The sequence below is a fragment of the Lissotriton vulgaris genome, chromosome 12 (assembly GCF_964263255.1).
Source record: "Lissotriton vulgaris chromosome 12, aLisVul1.2, whole genome shotgun sequence".
NCBI lineage: Eukaryota > Metazoa > Chordata > Amphibia > Caudata > Salamandridae > Lissotriton > Lissotriton vulgaris.
In genome coordinates this window covers 771,044,314-771,067,920 of record NC_141700.1, presented here as the reverse complement: position 1 = coordinate 771,067,920, position 23,607 = coordinate 771,044,314, and the positions used below count along the sequence as shown (strand labels likewise).

The window sequence follows — 23,607 nt, the reverse complement described above, 5'->3', positions numbered from 1 at the left end:
TGGATGGATGGATACGTTAAAGGGTGGATGTAAGGATTGATGAGTGAGTGAAAGGGTGTAGATGGACAAAAGGATGGATAGATGAGTGAAGAAGTGAAAGGGATGAAAGAACGGATGGATGAGTAATATGGTCAATGGATGGATTCATGAATGGATGAGTAGATGGCTGGGTGGTGGAAGGATGGATGGATGGATAAGTGAAAGGGAGATGGAAAGAGAAAGGGAGGATGAATGACTAAAAGGGTGAATGGGTGGAAGAATAAGTGACTGGGTGGATGAATGAGTAAGTGAAAGGGTGGCTGGATGGGTGAAAGGGTGAATGGCTGGATGGGTGAGTGAATAGATGGATGGGTAAAAGAGTGGATGGATGACTGTACGGATGGATGGGGTGAAAGTGTGGGTGGATGAATAATGGATGGATGAGTGAAAGGGTGGATGGAGGCATGAATGAGTGAAATGATGGATGGAAGGATACATGGCGGATAGGTTTGCAAATGGTTGAATATGTTTGGATATAGATGAGCACATAGATGGAAGTACAGAATGAATGGTGAAAGACTGAATAATAGATAAAAGAATGATTACACCTTGGAGCACCCATTATCTTAAGTAACATTTCCTATACATTGACTTTTACGTTTGTATGAGTCATTGTCTCTACATAATGTGTGTGTGATGTAACGCACTCTGACGCCCTGCCCTACATACTTGGGATGAGTAACACTATAAGAAATTAAATACACATGAGAGATGGTCTATGTGAAGATGAGGGGCACCATTGGAGGGTGGAAGCAAGGCCGGACTGGCCAACTGGGCACCAGGTGTTTCCCTAGGGGGCTGGAAAGTGGGGTGAACAGTTTTGTTACTTGGGGATGGCACTGCCAAGTTCCTTGTATATCCAGTAGTTTTCAATGAACAATAAAAGCGGCCTCACTTATATTCAGGTGTTGTTCACCATCGTCTGGTGACTAATGCACCTGCTGGAGCGAGATGCCAGTTTTAAATCGTCTAAGGTAGCAAGAAGCAGCCATTCGTAAAAACCGTGAAGTGCACGATTGTTAACCTAATATAAACTTATTTTGACTTGTACTTAAGTGGTTGTCTGTTTACTTACTTATATACAATTGCGCAACCTACTCTGACGCGACTGTAAAACTTACCTTTTGTCCCCAAGTTTTGTCCTGAATTTTTGTCCTGAATTTTGACCCTTTGTCCTGAATTTTACACTCTCTGTCCTGAATTTGCACCCATGCCTGTTGGTCACCCTAATTATAACACCTCCATCCACAACCAGGTGCTGTAGCTCTGCGAGGGTAGATAAACTCAACTGCCAGCACTCTTAATCTGCCTTCGCAGGAAGTTATTATGATGAGTGCCGGGGTACCCTCGCGGGCGATAGTGCGCTTTACAAAGACACATAACATAACATAAGCCAAGCCTAGGAGAGGTCCAGGAGAGGTGTCTCGTTGCTATGGAAACCGGCCCAGGTTCAGCTAAGTTGCTCACCTTCACTGACGTCAGTAAGAGTTTCTCACATTGGGCCTTATTTATGAAGGACTTGCGCCGCCGGTGCGTCACTTTTAACATGGGAAAAAGTGACGCATCGGCGGCGCAAGTCCTTCATAAATAAGGCCCATTGCCTTTAGCTGGGTTATAAAGTTGTTGAACTAAATGTGGCCACGCAGGCAGAGCACACACAGCAATTGTCACACGTGCCAATAATGCCTACCCTTTCGGGTGATGGAGGCACACCGCTGTCGAAATACCAACAGCACCAAACTCAGGAAAAGGTAATGCATGTTTATGTGTCGAGAGAAAGAGAAAGAGAAAGAGAGAGAGAGAGAGAGAGAGAGAGAGAGAGAGAGAGGACACAGTCAAGGGGGTGATGCAAGGAAGAACATGCAGAACAAGAGAGTGTAAAGACAGTGGTGAAGAGGAAGGAGAGGATGTGAAAATTGCTGATAATTGGATTTCAGAAAGATGTCCAGAGAAAAGTGTCAGAGTGAGAGACTGCAGAAGAAGAGGCCAGGAGCGACTGAAGACGAGGCCAGGAGCGACTGACGCATTCTGAGCTCCACTGCACCTTCCTCAGAACTAGTAATATGCAATTCACAGCCTCATTCTCAGAACTGAATCATTTCTAATTGTATTTATTCACAACAAAATCATTGCTATTACTCATCGATCTGATACTGCTAACAAGCATTTGCAACACCAAAGGTCTGGCTTGTTTTAGGCGTATATTCATTGTAGTGTCATATGCCTGGACTCAGAAACAGCAACCGAAGAGGCGCTCGAAGACTGGTCGTTGCTTTGATTTACCGGTGAGAGAGTGTCACTCGAAGTGTAAAAATTGTAAATTGATCCTTGTATAGCGCACTACTCACCCGCAAGGGTCTCAAGGCGCTTGTACGAATACCACTATGGAACCCATCCTGGCTTTCCCTGTGAGGCGTCCACTCCTGGGCACCCCCAAGGTGGAGGCCAGGCATCCTTAGCGTTGTGGGGGCCATTGTGGAGATTAAGCAAGCTATTGCCCAGAGTTGCAGAGTGGGACTGCATGATTGGAACAGGCACTGAGGCGAGAATTATCAGGTCCGAGGAATTTTGAGCCAAAGACCCGCCGAGGCGGGGAATTGAACCCTGGTCCTGGGCTAGACCTCTGCATCAGGGTCTGCCGCTCTAACCATTGAGCCACACTTCTCCACTGCAGTGTCACACTGCTAACAATAGAATGTCACTCACACAGCAACTGAAACCATAGAAATGTCACACATAAGCAATCAGAAAACCTGTCAGCTGTGGGCTGAGACATGATCTCAGTGGGCAGCCTCCCCCCCACTGTGTGTGGGTGAGATGGTGGTGGATGGCCAGGTGATGGACCAGAACCTGATTAAAGGGAATCCCAGCGTGGGTACTCGCTAGCGAGGCCCACAACAACAGCAGGACTGATTAAACTGGGCCCCCCAACACTAAGAAGTGGCAGAGCTGAGAACCCCTGAGACAAGCTCTCCAGGCTCTGAGAAAGGCTGTATTTATGCTTCAAGAAACACACCTGCTGGGGTCCAACGTGGCTTCCAGGCAGACAGAGCTTTACTTTGGTATTTCATGCCAGATTTGCTCGAGGGGAATAAGTGTTTTATTTCAAAAGCAGTTTCCCTTTCAAGTAAATAAAATATGCATGGTATGCTGGGCAGGTACATTGCGGTCTCTGTGGCACTGCCGTTCTTGGATATGACTTTCATGCTGGTTTACTCCCCTGCCGCTGACGAAAGACTTCCTGCACACTTTATGCACCATCATGCTTGAAGCCCCCACAGGCGTGACAATACTTGGAGGGGACTTCAATAGAGTTTTGCATCCGGCATTAGACAGAAGCGCCACACTGATGGTGGGGCAGGGTGGTCTCTCGTAGCTCGCCGCCTTTGCAAACTCATATGGGCGGAGCGACATTCAGGGCCAAAGGCAACCAAACACAGGGGTATGCACTACCTTTTCTGAGGCATACAGGCCCTTCTTCCGATTGGACTACTTCCTCCTCCCAGATGTAAATGTGACAAAGGCCACAGGGATACGGACCCACGTGAGGGCGCAGCCACAACAAATGCAAGATGAGTTCACCATAGGAGGGGCGGTCACCACAGCAGAAGGAATGTAGGGCCATACTATCAAGAACGGCGATCACATTATCACCGCTTTAGTGGCAGGAAACTGCCGCTAAAGGGGCGATAAGGGGCTTGATAATAGGCCCTTGTGAATTCCCATAGCAGCCAATGTTCACACCAGAACCTGGGCTTCTATGGGATGTCACAAGGGCATATTATCAAGCCCCTTATTGCAGCTTTAGCGGCAGTTTCCTGCCGCTAAAGCGGCGATAATGGTATCGCCGTTCATGATAAAATGGCCTGTGGTGGCTTAATGCTTGGTGGCTCACTAAGCTGCAGCTCATAGAAACCCTTACGGAAGAGACGGCGCACTACTTCCGGCTTAATGAGGCGATAGGAAACATTCCAAAAACCGTGTAAGAAGAGAGATACCCTGTAGGAAGAGAGGATGAGCTCATGATGTCATCTCGAAACTTAGGTAACATAGACGTGAGGAACTCAACTGCACATAGGCAGATATCCTGGAACTAAAGGCCAAGTCCCGGGACGGGCAGGCGAGACACTGGCTGAACTGGAGACGACCAACAGGCCAGTCCTACTGGATGGACACGGATGGCGGGCGACCTTCCGAAGAGATGTATGAACAGGGGAATAAGGCAGGGAAACTGCTGTAATGACTAAGTCAGAGAGAGGTCCTGGATGGACCCAATGGAGGCCTTCAGGATGACTCAGGTCACGTAGAGCCATAGGAAGTCCAGAACTTTGCATCTACCTACACGCCCGATGACTACAAGACCACAAGAGGAGAATGAAACACTCTACAGAGGTATCATGGTGGACAAAATTTCTGCAGTGATAAACAGCTGCAATCAGGGAAAACATCTGGGCCCAATTGATTCCCTGAATGATTTTTTCAAATGCTAAGCGGACCTGTTGGCTTTTCCCTTACTGGTTATGTTCACCTCCTTGAGGGAAAAAGGAGAGAAGCCATAAGAGTTAAAAGAAATGGTTAGTACTGTATTCACCAAGCCAAATAAACTGCCTGGCCAACATGGATCATACAGGCCAATCTCATTGATCAGTGTTGAAGTGAAAATACTAGCCAAGTTACTGGCCAATAGGCTCCCCACAGTCTTAGGCTCTCAGGTCCATGTGGCCTAGAATAGTTTATGCCTAAGACAGCTACTCACCGCACCATCCTGAAGAGATTCAATGCGCCTAGGTGTAGGCACAAGCAACCAACGCATCCATGACACGTCTCATAATGTCATTTAAGATTATCAAAGACTTTCCCAAAATGCCAGACAAAACCAGGCAGTCGTGTCACATGGATTGCCCGACAAACTGTTTGCAGTCCTTCAATGGATAAATCTTTGCCCCATTTTTGTTTCATAGACAAGTCTATTCTATTCCCCTCCCATCACACTGCTCCTGTTTCTTCCAGCAAGCAAATTCTATGCTACGAGCATTTCCCTGGAACAAGATGCCTCGAGTGCGCATGACAAATGCTGCAAAGGACATTCCATTAACATCTGGGCAAAGCTGACTTACTTGCGTATCGTCGGGATCCCACCTTTTTGGAATAAACAACTACGGGGCACATCAACAACGGCCAGCGATAATTATCGCTGGCCGTGCTTAGCGATAATTATATTATCGCAGGCTATCTCTGGTATTTATCGCCCTGGTAGCGCGTGATTAACAACGCGTTACTGGTTTTCCAGCGATGTTCCCTACAAAAGGGAGATAACCTTGCTGATCCGACCCACGGGGTCGTACCAGCATAATCCACCCCCTATGTTAGGGATTGTTAAGTCAGGATTTTAGCAGACGTTAGGTTTTGGCAAAAACTGCTGTTTTCGCCCAAATCTAATGTGTGCTAAAATTATATGGGCTGCCTTTTAAATAACGCGATGTAAACATCAGCGATATTTGCAAGGTAGTCCATCTTGGGTACGCCCAGTAACGCCCACTTTGCATCTCATTGGAGATGCAAAGGGAGATATTGGGAAATAGGGTGCTAACATGCGATTATGCATGTTAGCACCCTCTTGTAAAGAGGGCGCTGGCTTTATCTCCGCTTTTTTGGCTTGCTTTGTACGCCAAAAAAGCGGAGATAAAGCCCTTGTAAATATGCCCCTACATTTTTAGTCTAAGATTTGACCCTGTGTAAAACAGAGAGCTGTGGCCACTTGGTGAATGCCCACCACTTCACAATCTCTAAGATGAAGGCAGTATTTTTGTCCTGGAGAGAGCCCTTCCCATGAGACGGGCTGGCAAACTGACTGGGGTGACTTCTCTGCAGATGGGCAACAGACTCCTGCAAGGTGCTGTCTTTACTGGGGTTGAGGGACGGAGCACGCTGGGAATGTCCACCCCGAAGGGAAGGATCACCACTAACATGTATGAAGCCATTTGGTAACAAGCAGGTAGAGTTTGGGCTCTTTCCTTTTGTAATTCATAAGCTCTCTGCATCGTGCGTTCCTGCCAGACATCACCACCACAGCACCTGTGCCAGAATTCAGTCCCAGAGAGGCCAAACTTACTTTCTTATGCTATGTTATATTGATTTGTATAGTGCACTAATCACCCAAGGGGGTATCCAGGCACTTGTTGCTGTTGTTACCGGACAAAATAATATCTAGAGTGTATAAATCTCTGGTAATACACACCCCAAACACATCCTCCACTTAATGGGTACTACGTGAGGCACCCACAGGCCCCTCTCAATGGCATTCTCAGAGAGACTCGTCTCCCAGCTGTATACGATGTGAGTGAGAAGACGAGACCTCATACATGTGGTGTGAGGAAATAGGGTCACCCAGAGATTCTGGGAAAGGCTAGCAGCAAACCTTTCTGAAATTGTGGGAGAAAAAGAACTCCGAAGCCTCATACGGCACTGTTTGATAGCCTTTAGGGCCTCAACACTAAAATATATATCCGTTCATTTGTAGGGATGGGCCTAGTGATCGGGAAAAGAGACACTGTACAGCTGTGGAGAGAATTTGTGGTGCCAAGCCACACGACGTCGGAAGTAGGACTAGACTCCTGTGGGATTATGAGGAAACTGATCTATGAGGCACGAGGGCGTGCGCAAAAATACTGGAAAATCTATGAGACATGGATGGACTTCAGGGGGTGGTGGAATAGCATGAGCATGAAACAAAGGTACCCTGGCGGGAGGGAGGTCTGTGGGTATTTCAGGTGTCCTCAGAGTTCAGGGTTGTAAAGGAATGTAAATATTTAACAATCGTTTAGGCACAATTTATTGGATAGAGCTCTTGTCATTCTTTTTTTTTAATCCTGAGTGTAAGAAATGTGTTTAATAGTTGAGGTGAGAAAGGAGAGGACCCACCTCAAAAATGAATCGCAATCCTTATCTGGGTGAACCTCAAAAGAACACTAAATAAACCTGTGCTCAACCCTCTGGTAGCTTGGCAAAAAAACAGGCCGCTTAACATAGAGGCAATGTGTAAAGTATTTATGCAGTACTCGAACAGTAATCAAGGAAAAACACATCACAAGAAAAATCCCAAACCAATTAGGGAATACTGAGTATATTTTAATAAATAAAATGACACCAAAACATTGAAAATTCAATATGTAGAACTGCAATTATGAATTTTTAAGGTTTAAGGTTCAGCATAGCACCAAAAAGTGTTAAGCGTCAACTGTGGTCATCTGTTTGCGCTTGACTGGGAGAAGAGTATTGTTTAAGGCTGACTGCAGTGGAGCACAGGTCGTACCTGTGAAAAGTTTTACCTCCTGACTTAAGTCTCTAGAATGAAAGTCACAAATCATCAGAGGGGCAAGGCAGCAGGCTATGGCTGAAGAAGGTTCCACCTCATTAACAGCCACTGGAAAAGGTCGCAGTGAAGACATTACATTTCGTTAGGAAAGTTCTGAGTAGGAGACATTTGAATTTTGTGCCCACAGAAGGACCCTCGCAGGCCACATATTTTTTGCATCTTCGCCCAGTGAAGGTTTCTACCTTTGGACTTAGTTGTCTTTTTTGGAGGTCGGATTTTTCCAATGATGCAAGGCTTGAGGCTGTAACGGAAGAGGGCTCCAGATATGATGCATTTTGTCTGATCAGCTTGGCAGGTTGGCAGGTTGGCACCTGTCACCCCATCGGTATTCAGGGTAAAAAGTTGGCAAAGCGTTTCTAAGCCCCCAGGTTTCAGGAAACTTAAGGAGGAGTACACTTTGATACTTGATAAGGGTCCAGTAATTTGGGGACACACTTGGAGGTCAAGCCTCACTCTAGCCAAGGGTATTAGGCAGGTCCAGTTGGAACTGTTAAGCTGGGAATGCAGGAAGAGGCCTCCTGGGGCTTGTTGTGTCCCTGTAGCCCAAAAAGGAGTGGTCAGCCTTATGACCTTTGAGATCCACTTCTTTGTCCTGGGCACAAGAGGCAGAACAGGCCCAGCCTTCAAGGCTCTTCTCAGATCACAGACGGCAGGTCCAGTTTTCCTCTGGTTCTCTACAGGTCAGAGAGTGATCTGAGGAGGGCACTGGGGAGGCCACATTTATGCCCCGTGCTTGCCTGTGGGGAGGGAGGGGCTCCTGACTACTCCTTCCCCAATGGGGGGCAAAGTTTCCAGGAATGACCCTACACGCTATTGCTGCACTTCCTGTGTTTTGTAATGTAAACTATCCCACAGTGCCCCTTTCTACCTAAATCCAACATTGCAGAACCCTTCTTCCCCGGGTCAGAGCTCCCTGTGCCCACCCAGAAGTGTGGTTTTGGTATTGGACAAAATAACTATTGTGGTCACTAAAAATCAGTTCTGGGGCATTCCCCCCCCCCCCCCCCCTCCCACTGGGGCTTGAAGCCTAGCTGGCTCACAAGGCAAAGGAGGCAGGCCTAGGTGTGAGCTGCATCTGCCAGTGAAAGGGTAGGCCTCCTTTAAAGCTCAGAAGGGGGCTGGGCACAGCCCCCTCTCCATCCTGCTCAAGCAAGAAAAACACCGCTCCACACACAACCCCTTTGTCCACTGTCTGGGAGCAATCCACATCTCACCACAGGGGAGCCATCAACAGTCAGTTTGCACTGGACAATAGCAGACATTCTCCTTTTTGCTCACGCAGGAAAAGGACAACTTTCTAAAAGGGTCATTTCCAAAAGAGTAACATAAAATCCAAACTGAAGTTAGTCACTATAAGCTGTAAGAGTGTAACTCTGTGTTTTCCTATGCGAGGGCCACCTTTGTCACAGTGCAACATTTTTGGAGGCGTTTCACTGCCAGGACATGTCAAACATTAAACTAAAAACTACATGTCCTACTTTTTGAATACAATGCACCCTGCCTGTCTGCATGTAAGGTATACAACTAGAGAGGTGGCCTCCCTACCAAAGGGAACAGGGCACTACTGAGCAGTAGAGAAAAAAGATTTCCCCTTGGTAATCAATTATAAAATTATACCATTTTACCACATTATATTTCTATATTTCAGGTTTAGTGGTATATGATAGAGTGGAATTTATTATTTGGGTTTGATTATTACACCTGTGAGAATGATAGGTGAGTGTGTGATATAATTTTATAATTGATTTCCAAGGGGAATTCTTTTTTCTCTCCTGTCAGCATTTAGAGCCTTCCTTAGGGGTGACTTATGAGTATTAAAAAAGAAGGTTTTGGCCTGGCATAAGGTTTATTATTCCAGGTGGAAATGGCAGATTAAACGTTCATACCCAGACTGCAATGGTTGGCCTGGAGACATGGCTTACAGTGCTACTGCAGTGGGGGGCACAATGAGTGCTGCGGCCCATTTGTAGCATTTACTTAACAGGCCCTGGGCACAGGTAGTACCGTATACAAGGGACTTAAATGTGCCACTTGGGTGTATGCCAATTCAACTATGTTTAGAAGGAACAGCACAAGCACTTTACCACTGGTAGGCAGGGTAAAGTGCATAGAGTCCTACGACCAACTAAAACGGGTTCAGCAAAAGGATGCAAAAAACTGAAGGAATATCACGTCAAAGATGCTCATCTCCAACTATCAACAAAAAAATCCACTGTTCGGAGTGCAGCGCTAAGGGCATGTCGTGGGAATACGTCCTTGCTGCTCATCTTCTGTACTGAGCCTGTTTTGCAGTTCCAACATAATGGCAGATAAAGGACCAAAGGCAGTGGAGAACCTGCAAAGAATTTGATGACGTTGACGAATCAAGGCTGGCATGTTTATCGGCTTTAGAAACCATGTTGCCTAGTTCCGTAGTTTCCAGCATGCCCACCACACCACGGTTAGGGTGGGAGTGGCTCCAGCAGCCAGGCTTAGGGTATCGCGTGCATTGGTTTTTAGTGCAGTGTTTAATAACTCCATATTTTGGGCAAGTGATAAAGCCAGGATTAGACATCGGGCGCGCTGGCTCCATGGATGAGTCTTACCCACTGGTCCACGGTTAATGGCGGGAGCATCCATGCTTATGACGAGCCCACGAGCCGAGTGGAGCTGTTCTCATGACGAGCTGGGCTCGTCATAACGGCCGCAGCACTCCCATGCGCAATTGATTCCCCGCCTGTGCGGAAGAATCAATCAGTGGGCGGAGTCGTGACAAGCCCAGCTCGTCATGAGCACCGCAGCATCGCGGCCCCACCCCCTCCCCCCGCTCCGTGGGGGAATAACCCCTGCGGCAAAGAGGTTAATGCACTCACTACCTCTATTCAATCTGTTTCCAAGAGCTCACATTGTTTGCAGAAAAGGACTAAAGACAGGAGGAGTCTGAGGCCCTTTCTCTGAGTCCTGGGGCAGTAGAGGATCACAGGGCAGTATTCCTGGTAGATAATATAGTTTAACATTGGAGTCTGGGGCCTGAGACACTATTACATTCCAATGCAATATGATTCTAAAAGGTCAGCCCCAGCGTGCAAGGCCAGCACTGGGTTAATCACATGCGATAAACGCAATGTCTGGCCAGATCTATATCTTTTAATCAGACTTGGGGCCGGATTTAGAAGTAAGTGGTGTAGAATGAAAGCCCAAAATCTACACTCTGCAACTCGTGGGGCCGCCTGTGATCCCAAACAAATGTCTTCTGATGGCTCCGCCCACAAACTTTCCTGCAACAGGACAATGGAAAGAAGACCACCTTAGGTAGGCGGGGAGCAAGCCAGCAGAGTCAGAGCTGGTGGTCTCAAGCATGCAATGAATGACCAGGTCCAGCATTAGTGACCGCAGGCTGAATTGCAATCACACAAATAATGACCAGGTCCAAGAATTAATGACCTGAGACTGAACCGCAATCATGCTAATAATGACCAGGTCCAGCATTAGTGACCGCAGGCTGGATTACAATTGCAAAAATAATGACCAGGTCCAAGAATTAATGACCCGAGACTGAACCGCAATCATGCAAATAATGACTGTGTTCAGAATTAACGACCACAGGCTGAATCACAATCACACAAATAATGACCAGGTCCAAGAATTAATGACCTGAGACTGAACTGCAATCATGCTAATAATGACTGTGTTCTGAATTAACGACCACAGGCTGAATCACAATCACGCACATAATGACCAGGTCCAAGAATTAATGTCCGCAATGCTCATAATGACCAGATCCAGAGTTAGTGATCACAGGCTGCAGACTGAAGAAAGGCAAGGCAGGCTTGGACAACAGAGTGCGACTGGACACACCAGCAATGTGTCCTGGGTCTAGTTATCTTTCTCACTTGTGGAGCCAAATATAAAGAAACAATGAACCACTGATGCCAAATTGAATTCATTCAGACATAACAAAGTCTGCAGGGGAATTAAAGGTAGCATACACTTTTTGGAATATTGAAGTAAAATGTTTGTGACCCGCCTTTGAAACAGAAAGTAAAAAGAACAAATGATGGACGGAATGCTGAACAATGTCAAACACTCACCCCCGGTACAGAGATCTGGGTCATCGTTTTTTTGCTCCCACGCCATTCCAGTTTGGACCCAGCCATATGCAAATCAGTCTTGACCCTGCTCCCCATGGGAACAGTCCTTCCCTAACTGCCAGACCAGGTCCTCTCTAGACCAGAAACAAGCATCCTAGGACCGGTTTAGGCGTATCACCCCTCATCAGCCAGGATAACTTAAATCCAGTGGCATGTGGAGTACGTGACCCTAGTTTGGGCATACCTGGCGTAATTAGGGCGACTAATGCAAAACGAACATATGATGGACAGAATGCTGAACCATGTCAAACAATCACCCCTAGTAAGGAGATCTGGGCCTAAATCCATCTTTTTTTGCTCCAATGCCCTTCCAGTTTGGACCCAGCCATATGCAAATCAATCTTGACCCTGCCCCCCATGGGGACAGTCCAGCCCAAACTGCCATGCCAGGTCCTCCCCAAATGGGAAACAAGCATCCTGGGACCAGTTTGAAAGTATCACTCCTCATCAGGCAGGCTAGCTTGAATCCAGTGGTGCAGTGAGAATGGAACCCACATCTGGGCATACCCTTTCCACATAGGGCAACAAAAGCAAAAAGAACAAATGATGAACGGAATGCTGAGCAATGCAACCACTCACCCCAGTCACAAAGATCTGGGTTTAATCCATCTTTCTTTTGCTCACCACACCACCCCAGTTTGGACCCAGCCATATGCAAATGAGTCTTGACCCTGCTTCTCATGGGAACGGTCCAGCCCGAACTGCCAGGTCAGGCCCTCTCTGGACCGGAAACAAGCATTAATAGATATTTAGAAGGGTGGAGATGGAGTTGTCAAGGTACTCAGCCATGGTGGATGGCTTAAAATTATTTCCTGAATAACTGAACTGTAAAAAAAATATTGAATTGAAGTAAATGATTTAGACTCCCAACTTCACATCTGATGTAATAAACTGGATAGAAATAAATCTGCTCACTGCGGATTATCTTACGTGAAAATAACAACACAATTCTTATTGGTGTAAAACGACGTTAGTATCATCTTTGGTATGGCATTTTCAGATAGCTTAACGAGAACAATATTTCTCGTTTTACCTTAGTTCTGCATTCGACAACTATGCCCACTCTTGTCTACTGCTAGGTATCTTCATGAATGAATGAAGAATTTGTAAAGCGCTGGACGCACCCCGCAGGGGTATCTCCGCACAGACCACAGAAAGAAAAATAGGGGGGTAGTGGGACGCACAGTTTTAGAAGAGTTCAGTTTTCAATAGTTTCCTGAATTTAAGGCGATGGGGAGCGAGTTCCAAAGACGCGGGGCAACAGAGGCAAAAGATTTGCCCACGGTTCCAAGTTTGTTAACCTGAGGGACTGCTGTCTGAGTCACCGCCATGGAATAAAGCAAGGGCTTTTTGCATCAGATTACCTTTACAAACAGTGTCATCTATTGCATTCTGAAGACTAAGGTGCCCTTTAGGATGTTGGGCGGATCGCCACCGCCATGCGGGCGGTGGCGATCCGCCCAACATCCTTGTCCGCCCGCCACCCATTTCCCCCCGCCATATTACTATGGCGGGGGGGACCGCGGCGGACGTAAACACTGTCCGCCGCTTTTCCGCCCCGGTCACAAGGCGACCGGGGTGGGAAAAGGTTCATATGGTGGCGGTGTCTATCAGACACCGCCAGCCATATTATGATGGGCTAAATCCGATGCCTTTCCGTGGCGGAAGGCATGCGGTCTTTACTGTGGGGGCCCCCTGCGGGCCCCCATGGTGAAGGCGAGGTGGGGAGTGTACATGGGGGGTACCTGTGGTACCCCCATGCATTTGCATACATAATGCGGCAGGCACCGTGCGGTGCCTGCCACTTTGTGTTTGCAAATGCGTTGAATGCATTCATAACATTGAGGAGGGTGATGGTGTGAACCCCGCCCGCCGCAATGATATAAATCCATGATGTGCCCGCCATTGTGGCGGGCTAATCATAATGGGCATGGCGGGACCCCCGCTCAGACCGCGGGTGGTCCCGTTTTCCGCGAGGATGGCGGCCCAAGAGTTAATAAGGAATTGATTAATACGACTGAATAAGATATTTGATAAGCGATGTATTTTCATTCTGTTGTTCATTATAGAACTGTATAAATGGATGCTGAACCTTCAACTGCTCCCCAAATCAATATGGTGGTGAAGGGTATCAACCCATAAACCGCCTTATTTGGGCAGTACGCCCTCTCCTCCATCAGACACCTGCAACGCTGTGTGCACTGGACTCCCAAAACACAAACATGTTTACTGCTAAGATGTCAAGCCTCCGACAGTAGGCTACCGGACTCTGCCTGAAACCGCAGAGGCGCGACCACGCAAAGCCAGCCTTGAAGGCGCTTCATTGCCTCCCAGCAGATGCTGTGATCGAGTCTCAAGTACTCTTTGCGGCTCATTAGACCTCCTTCGGCATGAGGCCAAAATGTCTGCAAAGTCTTGCTACCAATTACATGCCCAAGAGGACCTGAACTCTGCTTCTGCACACCTAATTACCTGACAAGTGCTAACCGGATCAAGCCTGGAGGCAGGACTCTCAGAGTTCAGGACCCAGGGCTGTGCAACTCTTTGAACCCGTGCCAGGGGAAGAGCGTGGTCAGCCTCAGAGTGCTTCTACTGTACGCGGGACTCACCATGATGCCGCCATCAACCCCATTTTCCTCTGCACTGACACTCTTACTTGAACAGCACTCTAGAATAACCCAAAAGTCATGCATAGCACTATGCAAAAAGTCTTAATACATAAATAATTTATTTAATTCCTTCTGCACTGACTTACAGGGCAAGTCAGTGGGAGGACAATCCCCTTTTGGTATTTGCAACTATAGGCATGTCTGTCTTAGCAGCAGGATAATAGATCAGGAGAGGACAGTTTATATAGTCAAGTGTACTCATTATGTGGGAGGAGCTAGTTTCAGTTTATTTTTGAAGCTGAGTGTGGAATTGACTAGGTGGAGCAGCTTACCACCCTTATTTTGTGAGGGTGGGCTCAATTTGGTTTAAAGATGTAGCTGGTATGAATGGATAACCTCAAATAAGTATTTAGTTGATAATATCTTGTTGATATGCTCACTAGGGGGACAAGTAAATGTTATACTGGGGTCTGTGGTGTTTTAACAGCGGCTGTATCAGAATGAAATCTGGATCGCTCCTTAGTGGCGGATGACTGCTGGCACTGATCAGTAGCGGCCCGTGCAGGGAGTTCCGTGGGGTGGTGAGGGCCAGGGTGGGGGTTGTAAACACCGGAATATGGATAAACTGAGGTAAGAAAACACTTAAATATATAAAATGAATTTCGTTACGCGCGCTGCATTGCAAAATGTGATGCAGCGCACGCAACAAAATTTGTTTTATTTATTTAAATGTTTACTTACCTCCGTTCATCCATATTCTGGTGTTTACTACCCCCACCCTGCCTCTCCCCCGCCCCACCTCACCGCCACACGGAGCTCCCTCCACAGGCCGCTACTGGCACTGATCTTTGAAACCAATTTAAGGGTGGTAGGTTGGTGTAATGTGGTAGGAGGCTGCAGGGCTTGACTAGGTGCAAAATGTGTCTAGTTTAGGTCATACACATTCACTTTTAGACAGCACAGGGTCCAGAAAGTGTGCAATGTGGTACACAATGGTGGCAGAATGAGGGGGCAGAGGTTACAGCAGAGTTCAATGCCGCGTACGTCGGTGTAGGGGTCAGCTGGAGTGAGGGATGGGATGTGGTTTGGGGATCATAATAAAAACTCTGATTGGTGGCAGCAAGTACTAGGGGCAAAGGTCAACCAATACACCAAGATGAAGAAGGTTTGAGAGGAATAAGTGGTAGGAGGATAGTGGACCTGAGCAACCTCAGGGTGGTTGAAACAGGTGATGGAGGCATAGGTGCCACTGGACAGGGATAGAGACAGGACCCGGGGTGTGGCCTAACACTTGATCAGTCCAGGCGGATCTGTGCAGGTCAGAGGCTCGTCCGAAGGGGGGTCCTGGGCAGATGGCCCAGTCCTTCGCAAGTTCACCACCATTTCCTGTTCTGGAGTAGCCAATGAAGATGAACCTTGGCTTCCCAGTGCTTCACCATGCTAGCGGGTCATTGAGCCCATGGCAGTGGAGGAGTCCTTTGGGGTCAGTGTGAGAGGACATCTGGTTTCTGAGAGGGGATCCCCATGAAGCTGACCTGCGAGGAGGGGGCTCCCCACTGAGAAACTTAACCATTCACCATCTTGAAGTACCTAATATTTACGGCCCTGGTAGGGCACATGGGAACAGAAGACACATTTGAAGGGATTCGTCCACTCTCTTTGTCAGTGCAGAGGGCAGGAGAAGGGCCTTTGTGGGGATAAAGAAGCAATTCATCTCTTTGGGATAAAAGTCTGGTCTCCTATTTCCTGGAAGACTAAAGGCGATCCTATAAAATAATCTGTAGGATCTATGTGGGACTGAAGACGCACTGAGATTACCCCACTCCACAAAGCTAAAAAGCATTAAAGACTTTATTGCAGTGGCGTAGCAAGGTCAGGTGGTAACCTATGCATAACATTTCTTGTCACCCCCCAATAAGTCGAGTTCAGCCGTGTTTCTTTGCATTTGTTCACTGAACTAAAAAGTTTCAATATGTACATACTTTTGCCATTTTGTCACCCCCCTCAGTGATGACACCCGGGGCACCCACGCACCCCCCCTTCCAACGCCGCTGCTATATTGAAAAGGGAAACTACACACACAATGCTTCCTTGCCCACTCCTGCACGAGCCGTGACCGGATATGACATGGCAGCACGTGATCCATAAGGAACGCGAGGCAACCCTTGTTGTAATCAGAGGTGCCAGAAACCCAGGAGGCAAGGCTGCATGGGTACTCGTAGTCCACTCCAGGCGGATGTGAGGTGCCCTCCCACACCACAAGTCATATTCACACCTTCCCTCACACAGACACAACAAACACAGCACAGCACACGCAACACCACAGCCAGCATGAAGCACTGCGGCGCTGGTGGCGCCTCCCTTCAACGCTTTTTCAACAGCGCTCTCACACCACCAGTAAATGGCTCACCTGTCCTGAATCCTCCCCTCCACCTGGCAGCCCAACCTACTGAGTTTGGAAGTTGGGCACTGCCTTTCAGCACTACTACGGCCTACACAGGGCTTTAAGTCGGTCGGGTCTTGCCGGTGCTAAGCACCGTCAGTTTTTAAAAGGGGGCCCCAAAACGGGTCCCTATCGGGCTCTGTTTTATGCCCTGGTGGTCTGTTTTTTTCCAGACTGCAGTGACAGAAGGTACATCGATGTGAGCGTGTTCACTTTGATCACGCCTCACTAGTGGAGAAGTTACGGCATGACGTCATGCCAGGTGAGTGTTGTAGGGGAAGGGAAATCCTTCAAAGAGATTCATTTTCTCTCAGGATTTCCCTTCTCTTCTTGAAATGCAGGAGCAGAAACATCGCCTTGGTGTCAACAGGGCTTTAAGTGGGCCCGTCCTGGCGGTGCTGGCAGTTCTTAAATGCAGATGCTGAGACAGGTCCCTATTGGGCTCTCAATTTTTACCCTCAGGGTGAAAAAAAATCTCAACTCTGCAGTAGTGACACTGCTCAAAACCTTTGATGTAACTTCAAAGAGGCTCGTTTTAGTTCTTTCACAGTCTCATTTCAGAACTGAAGCATTTTCAGTATTATATACAACAAAGCCATAGTTGCTGCATATTTATCTTATGCAACTAACAACCATTGACACAGCCAATAGTTCTGACTTGTTGCGAGTGTAATATTACTTGCTGTATCATATATCTGGATGCAATGACAGAAACAGCAAAATACCAATTGGTTGGCACACTATCCTAAGCGCTGATTTTTAAGCTCACGTATTTTAAGCCACGCCCTTAATTACATCGGCCACGCCCCTTTGAGAGACCCTCTAGTTTTTTCATCTCACTTAAAGACCTGAGCCTACAGTTTTCTCTAAAGAAGTGGAACCCTAGGCTTTTGGGGAAGCTAGCTGCGGACTGAACGCGCCTCACCATCTGAAACTGAGCTCTCAGAGCAGGAAGAGAAGGAACAACATTCGCTGAAAGCCACATACAGCTAGATTCATCAAGCATTTTTGCGGGCGCAAACGGTGCGAATCGCAAAATTGCGATTTTCCAAATTGCAATCGCATTTAAGGAATCTCAATTTGAGTTTCCTTAAATGCTATTCATGAACCATTAAAAAATTGCGATTTCGCTATTTTTTGCCGCTATTTACTGCGAAGTCTGACTTCGTGGTAAATAGCGAAAACTGAGAAAAATGCACTTTTGTGCATTTTTCTCAGTTGTATGTTACACACACACATGTACTTTGGACATGTGTGTGCGCAACATAAGTCTAAATTTACATTTCAGGGGTGCTACAGGGTGTCCTTTGGACACCCCTGGCACCCTTGAAATCGCATCCTTATTTGCGATTAGCAAATTGCTAATCGCAAATAAGGAATAACTCCCCATTCATTCCTATGGCCCAAATTTGCGATTAGCAAATTGCTAATCGCAAATAAGGAATAACTCCCCATTCATTCCTATGGGCCTTGGGGAGTTATTCCTTATTTGCGATTAGCAATTTGCTAATCGCAAATAAGGAATGTGTAGGAATCGCAATTTATTTAGCGATTCCTACATGAATCCTGTTTTGCAAGTCCTTAATAGCGATTCCTTAATAATCGCTATTAAGGAATCGCAAAACGGGACAATGATGAATCTAGCTGATAGTGCCTTGAAAGGCCTTATTTCATACAGGGTTTTTTTCTGTTACCGTATTAATTTTTTGCTATTTCCCTTTTAGGGTGCTGAGCTCGGTGATGCTGAGGGCTGCAGTCTGCTCTTTTGCCACACGGTGGCAACCAAGCGTCAGAGTTACTTGCTGAGACAGTAAGTAATTTTACTTCTCCCGCATAATCTGCGAAAATAGGATTCCGGCTGCAAGGTTTTATCAACGCTTCTCGCACTAATCCCCTTCTGTCCAGCTCTGCCCAGCGCACAGCAACGCAGCAGAGGCCGGTCCACTCACTGTCCGTTCACAGCCCAGCCTCTCTCTGAGCATCATCCCACCACAGACTGAGACTGAGCTTTCTTATTACACGCGTGACGCATCCCACCACAAACCGGCCTCAGACTGAGCTTTCTTATTACACTCACCCCACCGCAAACCGGCCTCAGACTGAGCATTCTTATTACACTCACCCCACCGCAAACGGGCCTCAGACTGAGCATTCTTATTACACGCGTGACGCATCCCACCACAAACCGGCCTCAGCCTGAGCTTTCTTATTACACTCACCCCACCGCAAACCGGCCTCAGACTGAGCATTCTTATTACACTCACCCCACCGCAAACCGGCCTCAGACTGAGCATTCTTATTACACGCGTGACGCATCCCACCACAAACCGGCCTCAGCCTGAGCTTTCTTATTACACTCACCCCACCGCAAACCGGCCTCAGACTGAGCATTCTTATTACACTCACCCCACCGCAAACCGGCCTCAGACTGAGCATTCTTATTACACTCACCCCACCGCAAACCGGCCTCAGACTGAGCATTCTTATTACACTCATCCCACGGCAAGCCGGCCTCAGACTGAGCATTCTTATTACACTCACCCCACCGCAAACCGGCCTCAGACTGAGCATTCTTATTACACTCATCCCACGGCAAGCCGGCCTCAAACTGAGCTTTCTTATTACACTCATCCCACGGCAAGCCGGCCTCAAACTGAGCTTTCTTATTACACTCATCCCACCGCAAGCCGGCCTCAAACTGAGCTTTCTTATTACACTCATCCCACCGCAAGCCGGCCTCAAACTGAGCTTTCTTATTACACTCATCCCACCGCAAGCCGGCCTCAGACTGAGCATTCTTATTACACTCACCCCACCGCAAGCCGGCCTCAAACTGAGCTTTCTTATTACACTCACCCCACCGCAAGCCGGCCTCAAACTGAGCTTTCTTATTACACTCACCCCACTGCAAGCCGGCCTCAAACTGAGCTTTCTTATTACACTCATCCCACCGCAAGCCGGCCTCAAACTGAGCTTTCTTATTACACTCATCCCACCAAATACCAGCCTCAAACTGAGCTTTCTTATTACACTCATCCCACCAAATACCAGCCTCAAGCTGAGCATTCTTATTACAGTCATCCCACCACAAACCAGCCTCAGAGTGAGCATTCTTATTATGCTCACCCCCCCACAAGCTACAGGCCTCAGACTGAGCATTCTTATTACACTTCTCCTCCCACATGCCAGCCCACCCTCTGAGCATTTTTAATTTATTATTACACTCATCCGACCTCAGGACAGCTTACCCTCTGAGCATTCATACCCACATCCCACCACAGTCCAGCCGCTCACCGAGCACTCTTACACTCATCCCATCACCTGGCCGGCCTACCCTCTGAGGATTCTTATTACACTCATCCCACCACAGGACAGCCTCAAACTGAGCATTCTTATTACACTCATCCCACCAAAGACCACCCTAACCTCTGAGCATTCTTATTACACTCATCCCACCAAAGACCACCCTAACCTCTGAGCATTCTTATTACACTCATCCCACCAAAGACCACCCTAACCTCTGAGCATTCTTATTACACTCATCCCACTACAGGCCAGTCTACCCTTTGAGAATTGTTATACCAGCCTCTTCCCACAGTCCTGCCCACCCACCACAATTTGAATAAACTCCTCCTGCCCACAATCTACCCAGTCCCAGCTCCACTGAACTCGTGCCTTGGTCCAACATTCCACTGCCCACTCCATAAATTCATCCTCATCCTCCACTCTTCCAACTGGCCTCTCCCAAAACTCTTTCCCAGACTTTAACCTGACACCCCCCCTACCCTCAGTCTCTACTCAGGTCCCAACACTTTGACTGCCCCGCCTTTTATCCCCACTGCCCCCCAGCACGATTTTAGCCAGTGAGCCCCGTCTGCAGACCCCAAGCATCTGGTCCATGTTATACCCCCTTCACAGTGGAAACAGACTTTACATCACGGTTCGATTCACTGTGACTTTGCAATGCAGTCCGAACCATGAATGCATCATTACAACGCATTCCTTTACCATGCCGCAAGTCGCTAGGATGACTTGCCTTACAGAAAACATTGCTGGACAGATGTTGGACATTAAGTATAACACTGCCCCTACTGTTGCGGAGACTGGAGTTGGAATAGTAAATTATAATATTCCGAAGTCCATTGCTTTCCCTAAGGCAAGTCGTCGTAATAACTTTTGTGGTAAAGAAACGTGTTGTAAAGACACATTCGTGGCTCGGACTGTGTTGTTAAGGCATGCATGATAAATGCCTGCGTGGTTTCAACATACAGAGGTTTCGACATACAACGCCGTCACAGTGCCTGAAGACAATCTCAAAACCCCTAAACAATCTACACCAAACGAGGCAGAACATTTACAGACCCTCGCGACATCCCGGCAGCTCCTTTTATTCCCTTATCATCGGGGTCCGGCGAATCTCATCTTCAACTACCTTCACTCCCTCTTTCTCTGAATCCCTTTTGACTTCTTTGTCTTCTCTGGCTCCACTTTTCTCTAGTTGCCTCTAATACGTCTTTTCTAATTCTCTTTATTCCCTTCTTCTCTCATTCTCTCTGTTTCCTACTTCTCCAGCTCTGTATATCTCTCTGTTTCCTACTTCTCCAGCTCTGTATATTCCCTTCCTTCTTTTCAGTTCCTTCATTCTCCTATTCCTATATTCTGTTTCACCTCTACCTCCTCTTCAGTTCATTCTTTCTTTCTTCTATCCCATTATCCTCTCATAATTCACTCTTCTAAGACCCTGTATGTATTCTCCTCTTTTTCGTGTCCCTTGATCCCTTATTCTTTATGGGGCATATGTATCAAGCCCCTTTCCCGTTCCCAAATGGGCAGATTCTCAGAATCGGCCCGTTTGCGAATGGGAAAAAGCCTTTCGGGATGTATCATCCCAAAAGGCCCTCTCACAATAGGGAATCGCAAAATGTGTGATTCCCTATTCTGCAAATGCATTTAAGGAATTGCAAATTGCTATTCCTTAAATGCAATGCAGGAAGCACCCAAGTTGTGTGATTTTGGCTTAAGAAATCTCAAATTACCACCAACTTCAGGTTGGTGGTAATTTGCGATTTCTTTCAAAAATGCACTCTTTTGCATTTTTCAAAGTGCCATGTGGCGCACATACATGCTTTTAGGGCATGTGTGTGTGCCACATGTGCACACATACATATTTCAGGGGGGCCTCAGGGTGTCCTTTTGACACCCTTGCACCCATGAAATTGCATTCACAATTTGCGAATACCTATTGGGAACTCACAAATTGCGAATGTCTTCCCATTCATTCCTAAGGGCCTGTAGGCCCATAGGAATGAATGGGAAGGTATTCCTTAATTGCGATTTGCAGTTTGTGATTCGCAATTAAGGAATATGTAGGAATCACAATTATTATTGCGATTCCTACATACATATCATTTTGCGAGTCCTTAATAGCGATTCGCTAAAAATGGCTATTAAGGAATCACAAAATGCTTTCTTCATATATATGCCCCTAAATTCCTGAATCATCACCATATCTGTTACTTTGTTCCTTCCCTGTGTTCCTCTGTCCTCAAATCCCCTTTATGCCCTCCTACTATGGGGCCTTTATTCCCATCTTCTCTGACTCTCTTTACTTCCTCCTTTCCGGTTCCTTTTGTCTCGACATCTCTAATTCCCTTTATTGTCTCGTTCTCCACTTCTCTATTTTCTTTTCTTCTCAGTTTGTGTCTACTGCCTACTTTCCTAGCTCCCTTCGTTCTTTTCTTGTTGGACTCCCTTTCGTCACTTCTTCCCCGACTCTCTTTATTTCCCATTTCTCCCTTCCATTTATTCCCTGCTTGTCTGTTCACTTTCTCCTTCACCCTCTTTCTCGCTTACCTTCTCTGTACCTCCCTCTGGCTCTTACTTCTCACTGCCTCTGCTCCCTTCTACATAGGCAGTCCTCTCCCATTCCTCAACATCAAACACACCCAGAGCCATCTTAAGAGAGAGGCAGGGGGGCTCTTTTGCCTGATCCCAAGGCTGTTGAGGGCCCCACACTCTTCCCACAAAACGTATTTATATAATAAAAAGCACTCTGACCAGGTAAATTATAATGTGGAAGCAAACGCCAACTCCACCACTAGGTGGCACCAGATGTTGTGGCTAAAGGTAAAAGAAAACTGTGTTTTTCTTTTGCAAAGCTTAGAAAGAGGAGGGAGGTCTTGTGAAGTTTTTAACCCATGCAGTGCTTAATTTGAACTGGTGGTTTCCGGTGCTCAGCACCACTTAATTGTCAACACCGGCGCTTATTACCATCTGCCACATGATGGCGCTGCTTAGCTAATTTGAAGAAGAGCACAACAACAATTGTTTATTAATTAAATATACAGTAAAACATGGCTACTAACTTCTGCCCAAGCCATTCTTATAGCTTTGGAGGCCTGGAATAGCCTGAATTGTCACACTTACATGAGCGTGATGGTTAGTAGTTGTGTTTTTACTGTCATTGGCAACACTGGCAGGGGCAATAGGGTGGTGCAAGCTGCAGTGGTCTCCAAACGAGGGCCCTGGCACTTATTGTTTTACAAATTAAGCACTGCCCATGCCCGTGAAAGCTTGTGCCTGCATGCCCCACCACCGCCCTACCTTCATAGGCGAGATATGTGAGTGGGAGACGTAGCCATGGATGTTCTCGATCTGTGATAGGTTCTTTTCGGACACGTGCACCAGCTCAGGACCCTTCACCTGGTTGGGGAGGTGGGACGGACTGTGCTCCAGAGGCGGGCTGTCTTCATCTTGGTAGCGGTATTTCTGTAGAGGGGAGGAGGAGAGGGTCACCAGACATTCTGGATGGTGGGGGCACAGAGATGATGACATCAGAGGAAAAGGTCCATTATAAACCCTACAGCATGTAGGGTCTGTTCAAACACTTAAAACGTACATGTATCCCCAACACGGAACATGTGCTTAAAATCATACTGGTTCTGATTTCACATCTAGTACTTGCAAAATTGATTAAAAATCAAAAAACAAAAAAAAACCACACAAAAAAAA

General features: G+C 47.1%; 1 protein-coding gene across 3 annotated transcripts in view; it reads right to left on the bottom strand.

The window, feature by feature from the left end:
- Nucleotides 1-23,607, bottom strand: part of DLG4 (discs large MAGUK scaffold protein 4) — a 704,738-nt gene that overhangs the window by 212,263 nt on the left and 468,868 nt on the right. For all 3 annotated transcript variants that reach the window (XM_086946105.1, XM_086946107.1, XM_086946106.1), the window contains one exon: nucleotides 23,200-23,364. In XM_086946105.1, coding sequence (XP_086802231.1) covers nucleotides 23,200-23,364 — 165 coding nt within the window. The remainder of the gene's footprint in view (nucleotides 1-23,199; nucleotides 23,365-23,607) is intronic.